The 6341-nt window shown below is 38.5% G+C and overlaps 1 protein-coding gene across 1 annotated transcript; it reads left to right on the top strand.

Moving 5' to 3' along the window:
- Positions 1 to 271: 271 nt before the first annotated feature.
- Positions 272 to 5199, top strand: ufsp2 (ufm1-specific peptidase 2). The gene is made up of 12 exons (XM_079219323.1): positions 272 to 335; positions 488 to 578; positions 1451 to 1634; positions 1730 to 1796; positions 2600 to 2754; positions 2892 to 3084; positions 3293 to 3439; positions 3558 to 3722; positions 3810 to 3934; positions 4032 to 4108; positions 4430 to 4554; positions 4658 to 5199. Exons 1-12 carry the CDS (start codon positions 333 to 335, stop codon positions 4742 to 4744), a joined length of 1419 nt encoding a protein of 472 aa, XP_079075449.1. The 5' UTR covers positions 272 to 332; the 3' UTR covers positions 4745 to 5199.
- The last annotated feature ends 1142 nt before the right edge of the window (positions 5200 to 6341 follow it).

Raw genomic sequence — 6341 nt, 5'->3', positions numbered from 1 at the left:
AACACCTTTTTTTCATAATTATCTGTTCATGCAAATTTTAACAAAGCATTGCAAATGTTTCTTAGTTCAATTTGAAGTTTAAACTACCATGACACCCGATTTAGTTAAAAAAGCACAGAATGGGGAGCAAAAACAATGCATCTCTACTAAGAAGAGGATGGCCCCCCAGTGGTTCTCCAGTAAAAGTATTAATTACGAGTCACCCTGAATGCAACATCAATGGGTGGGGCCAGTATGGTCCAATAGAATGCAGCAGCCTGAGACACGTTGCAACAGACATGTCAGCCTCCACAGCGTAGAAAACAGCAGCTAGCTTAGTGATCGACTTTACGATGGTAAGTTCAGATACATTATATTTGTTCTGTTCAGCTTTATGTTTTACCAGATTACTTACAGATGACATCGGCTCCTCGCCTCCTTGTTGTCTCCATTAACGTAATAAACAACGCTAGGTTCTCTCTCAGCTTATTTACTTGTGTCACCTCAGGTTGTTGCGGACTCACAGACCTCCGACACAGGGACCATCCTTCGTGTCAGAGGGCCGCTGGAGTTCAAATGTCACTTGGACAGCACAGATGGTATGTTCAGAGACATTTCTTCTGCTGCGATATATTTGTATATTCAAGTTGGATACCACACGGCTTAATGTGGAGCAGTTTAAGTCGTACTAGCATGATTTCAGTCCCTATAGTGCCTTCCTTCTGTGTCTTATCATTTCTCTACCTAAATGAGATACATCTAACGCTATAGTATACATCAAGGAAAGCCTCTACAACCCCAACATGTAACTTTCCTAAAACTACCTGCAGGGCCATAGCCATGATTTTAGTTATAACTGAGTCCAACAGCCATAAATCCTTCAGTGCAATCCCTGAATACATTTTGATTGGACACCAAAAGAAGTGAAATATACAAATGCTGCTAGTTTAATGCTCATTTGATTTCCCTGCACAATTGTCTTAATGCTGTTTCAAAGCCTTTCTGATAATGCTAGGAATAAAACAATTCTGGAATTGGAAATTTAATTATTTTTATTTTCATAGTTTTCTTAAATGGCTACCTTTTTGATATTTTTAACTAACCAAATTGAACAATTTCTGAGTCAAGATAAAAAACCCTACTATGTGCATTGTAGAATGGAAACTTAAACAAAATCAAGGGCTTCGGTGTCCTCGGTGACTGTTCACCAGTGGTCATTTTATGTAAAAATATGTCCCCACTAAAGAAACAAGTATGAAACAGTAAACCAAAGTAAAATGCGTAATATTCAAGTTATGCTAATTAGATCAAGATTAATAAACATTCATAAAGTACAGTGTCGCATACAATATGTGCACTAGTTGTTTTAACATTGACTACAAGATCAAATGCATGAAGAATACATATGGCAGAAAGAATAGTACAATACAATGTAGTAATGGATTGGTATTGTCTGTCTGTCTTCTTCTAGCACGGCTCATGCACAAAGTCATCTCAAGAACATTCGAGACGCTTAAATCTCAGGTGAAATCTGAATCATGTGTTCTCACAGTCTGTGACAGTCCTGTTATTATTTGGCCAAACAGAGGTGTTTACGCAACACCAGAAGAAATAACTCCAAACACACCATGTGAAGATATACATCAATGGATTCAGTAAGTTCACTTTTTAAAATATATAATTTTTTGTTGAAATCCTCAACTTTTTGTTTCTTTGTCTGAATTCAAATTAATGTTTTTATTTATTTCAGGTCAGATGAACAAGAGGCTGCTGGCAAGAGATCTGCAAAAAAGAAAAGCAAAAAAAGTTCAGCAGCAGTATGTACAACTTGTGTTAAGATGTGTTTTGTATCAATAGTAGTCCCCATATGAACCATTGGGTATCTGCTTTAACATCTTAGCATGACTGGAGCATTTATTTTCATAATTAATTCTTCTGATAATTGTCTCGGTCAATTGACTAATAGCTTGTTTTGTAAAGTGTCTGAAAAATTGAAAAACACCCTTTTCAGTTTCCTAGAGCTAAAGTTGAGGCCTTCACATGTCTTCTTTTATTTGACCAATAGTTCAAAATGCAAAGATATTCAGTTTATTTGTGAAAATGTAACATAGCAGAGGATGGTTTGTGTGCATCACACTTTGGATTATGAGCCCTGCATGGTTTTGCTCCAACTATCTATGGACAGGGATAGCAGTCTTTGTGTGAAGTACAATCAAAGAATAATGTTCAGCGCCTGCCTGACATTGTTAGTCTACACTGCAGATGAATTGTATAGTCTATGCGGTTTTCCCACTTGTGGCCTCCATCAGGGTGCAGTTTCTCAAATGCAAAAGGTGATGTCTTGTTTTGTCTGACCAACAGTCTCAAACTCCCATATATTCAGATTACTATCACAAAAGCCAAAGGAAAAACTGTAAACACTCGTATGTGTGAAGCTAGAACCGGTTATTATTTTAGCTTTTTTTGATAATTCAATGGCATAAACAATTAATTAATTATATAAATAGTTGCAGGTTAATTATCTGTCAATTGTTTAAGCTCTAAACCTAGGCATTTTCACCTTTGCCTTATTGACTTTATGGTGCCTGAGCTTGAATGTAAATTCACCTTTGTCATTCAGAGTGTCATTAACCTTCGTCTGATGATGGAGGCAACAAAGACGGGCCCCCTTTTAGCCCCGATCCTCAGCAGAACAGTCCAGAAATCCCACTTCCTGTCTACAACTTTTCCTGTGGACTGTGTCGTCCGTACCACCTTCAATGAAACGATCAAAGAGTATGGCTTACCTTTTTTAAAAATGTTTTATATTACTAACCAAGCTCTGAAACCTCATTGCATCAGTGTGTGTAAACTTGAACTCACCATCACCAGCTGCTACCATGAATATTTAGTTTTTTCTTCTGGCCTTGCAGTGCCTTTGAGCGCCTGTTGGAGGCGCTAACTCATCAGCTGTGTGAGATGGAAAAAGTGACCTTGGAACACATCAATGGGACCACACTGCTAGTACCTGAACCCCTCCACTTCCTCCTTCCAGAGCCAAAAGGGCTAGTGACCGTGGTTTACCCTGCAGGAGTGCCTGACAGCCAACTGGAGACACAACGTAAGGTAAGACTCACTAACTGAGAGTCTTTAAATTCCCAAATAAAAAGGCAACATGGAGCACAGAGAGGAATCCTCAGGTTCAGGCTGTGGATCCAACTCATTGTACTTGCATGAAACACTGCCGTAATTAAAGCATGTAATTGTCTTTGCTTAACTCCTGATTTTATTTCTTTTTTTTTCAATTTATTGGACACAAACGCTGTCTAAGTAGGAACTGCATCAACAGTTTGAGCTACCAGATGATTGGCCCTATTTTAGAAGAGCCAATGCTTACCACTTTCCCAATGAGCCCTACAAAGATGGTTACATTCGAAACCCTCATCTGGTCCTCACACATCCCACGCTGGACAATGGAAAGGTGCGTCTTATCACCAGATTAAAGTCTGTCACACTCAATCTCCTCTTTTGAAGATGGATATTGAGACGTATACTCTGCATGGAATCTCAATCTTGTCTTCTGTGTGTCTTTTCTCAAGGTATACTTGGTCCAGGGGATGTACAGCTATCACCACTACATGCAGGATCATATGGATGACAATGGCTGGGGCTGTGCTTATCGCTCCCTCCAGACCATCTGCTCCTGGTTCCAGCAGCAAGGCTACGTAGAGCAGGCCGTGCCTACTCACAAAGAGATCCAACAGGTACAGTAGTGGTCCAGTATATATGACTATAACAATACCATGGAAATGTCCAAATGGCCCCTTTTCAATGGGCTCTCACCTTTCCAGGCTTTAGTGGATGTTGGAGACAAACAGGCATCCTTTTTTGGATCACGCCAGTGGATCGGATCCATTGAGGTTCAGGCGGTTCTGAACCAGCTGCTTGGGGTCACGTCCAAGATCATGTTTGTAAGGTGTGTTGTAAGATGCCTATGGATAGCAACTTGTGATGATGTACTGTATGTACATATCTGTGGGATGTATCTGATGTTAAATCCTTATTCTCTTTAGTCAAGGTTCTGAGCTGGCATCCAAAGGCAGAGAACTGGCCAACCACTTCCTTACTGAAGGGACTCCCATCATGATTGGTAAGCTGCCTGTCTGAAGGGTTTCGGAACGGTTCCTAAACTATGCTTCAAGCATTTAATTCAACTGTAACAGCTTTACCAAACTTTAAAACCAAAAATGTGGAAACATACTTTCCCAGAGTACATCATCTTCAGACAAACAAAAACAATACATAAACTATAGCAACATGTAATTTATATCTGGTTCGGAAAAAAAGTAGTAATTGTATCTAAATCAAACAAAGAGATGCACATCTTGATTCCTTAGCACAAACACATTGGTAAGGTTTTTTTCCTAAGAATACAAGCTATCTTTTCATGTTACTTCTTTCTGTGTTGCAGGGGGGGGAGTTTTAGCTCACACTATTCTAGGTGTGGCATGGAGTGAGACCAGCGGGCAAATCCGCTATCTCATCCTAGATCCACATTACACAGGAGCAGAGGACCTGCAGGTTATTACAGACAAGGTAACTGTTACAATCATCCCCACTGGCTGTATTTCTCTTTGTAAAGTACACATTTTCACGTCCTGCGCTTTGTTGAATGTGATATGAATGTTATCTTTCCCAGGGCTGGTGTGGCTGGAAAGGACCGGATTTTTGGGATCAAATTGCATATTATAATCTGTGTCTTCCTCAGAGGCCAAAGGTCATCTGAGCTCTTACAACCTTTCAGATAGACATCATCTGACATTGGTAAAGCATTCGCAAATTTGAGTAATTTCAGTAATGATGTCAAATTTCTTGTAATTTACTTTTACAATTTTGGTCAAGTGCTACATAAATCATTGTCTTAGCAACAAAGGCACAACAAGAAATGGTTGTCATTTGGTATTGAAAAAAGAAATGTATCATATCATGTCAGCAATTATGTTTATTACCATTATTTAATAATACAAAGTCTGGTGAAATATGTATACTAAAATGGCTCATTTCATTCAGTAATATAATGGTCAACAGAGTTGTATTATTGCTGTGTTGCCAGGAGACAAATGGATGATCTTACAAATAATTTATATTAAATACTGTACAGTATATTTTGTCCTCAATTTTGCTTAATTCCTTAACCAATTGTATTTACAGACTTGAACTAAAATCAGCCGATCAAATAAAAAGAAAGGGTTTTTGTCATTTTTCAAGTGAAAATGCCAATTATTTCCTTATTCTATCTTCACAAAATATAAGGATTGGATACGGTGTCGTAAATGGAATGTCTTTGAGTTTTAGACTGTTGGTTGAATGAAACAAATTTGGTCACATTGGCTTTGGCTTTGGGAAATTATCATGGGCTGATTCACTATTTTTTGACATATTTCCGGCAATGACATAATAATTAATTGCAGCCCTATTACAGACGACCAAATAACACAAGCATCAAACATACATTGGAAAAATGTCTGTAATTTCTTACAGACATTCTTTGATTTATTTTTTATAAATTGAGATTAGCTGGTGAATAAATTATAATTCCATCCTCATTTCGCTGTGTAGGCCCTGGAAACATTTAAAGGACCCCCAGGAGCCTTGAGAACTATTTGTGTTTGTTCCTGAATGCAGCCTGTCTGACACAGCAGATTAATAGAAAACGATCACTTGTAATTGAGTTTTGACAACCAGTCAGTTGTCAGAGTCAAATGGAAGCTTTTCTCTTCTCACTCGGCATAATAAAATGTAGAATTTTCTAAAGTCTGTTGAGATGAGATGGGAAAGTTCATTTTCCAGAAATGTATTGTCACTCTTTGTGATTTCATCTCCATGGGCTGATTGTGTAGCTATGGGACTGCCACAGAATAACCCCCACTCAATCCCCATCTCTACCAATCCTGCATAGGCATGTAAATTCTATGACAGTGACCAGACACAGGTTTATACGATAGATTCACCCAAGACCTATTGTCCTAGGACGTTGGCATTTCATTAGTGTGTGTCACTTCTAGATCTAACAATGTTATTAAGAGAAAACCCGTGACAAATTATAATGTCAGGGGACGCGCCTTCAGATAATCCCCTTTCTTGTTAATGGGTATGCACTAGGGGGAGCAGTTACTTTGGCATAATAGATCCCAAAGGAAAAACTAAATAGCCTCTTGTCTAGTCCTCTATCAATTCTAATTATTGAGGTGTTTAAGTTGTTTAAACCTTTAGCTGAAAAAGACAAAGTACTGCAATGTGATTTCTTTTCATTTGAATTATCTGTAAGATTATGTACTGTGTATTTGGCGCTGATGACAAGCTGCTCAGTAACCAGATTTGGT

The sequence above is a fragment of the Taurulus bubalis genome (genome assembly GCF_910589615.1).
Source record: "Taurulus bubalis genome assembly, chromosome: 6".
Lineage (NCBI taxonomy): Eukaryota > Metazoa > Chordata > Actinopteri > Perciformes > Cottidae > Taurulus > Taurulus bubalis.
This window is presented reverse-complemented; position numbering and strand designations above follow the sequence as displayed.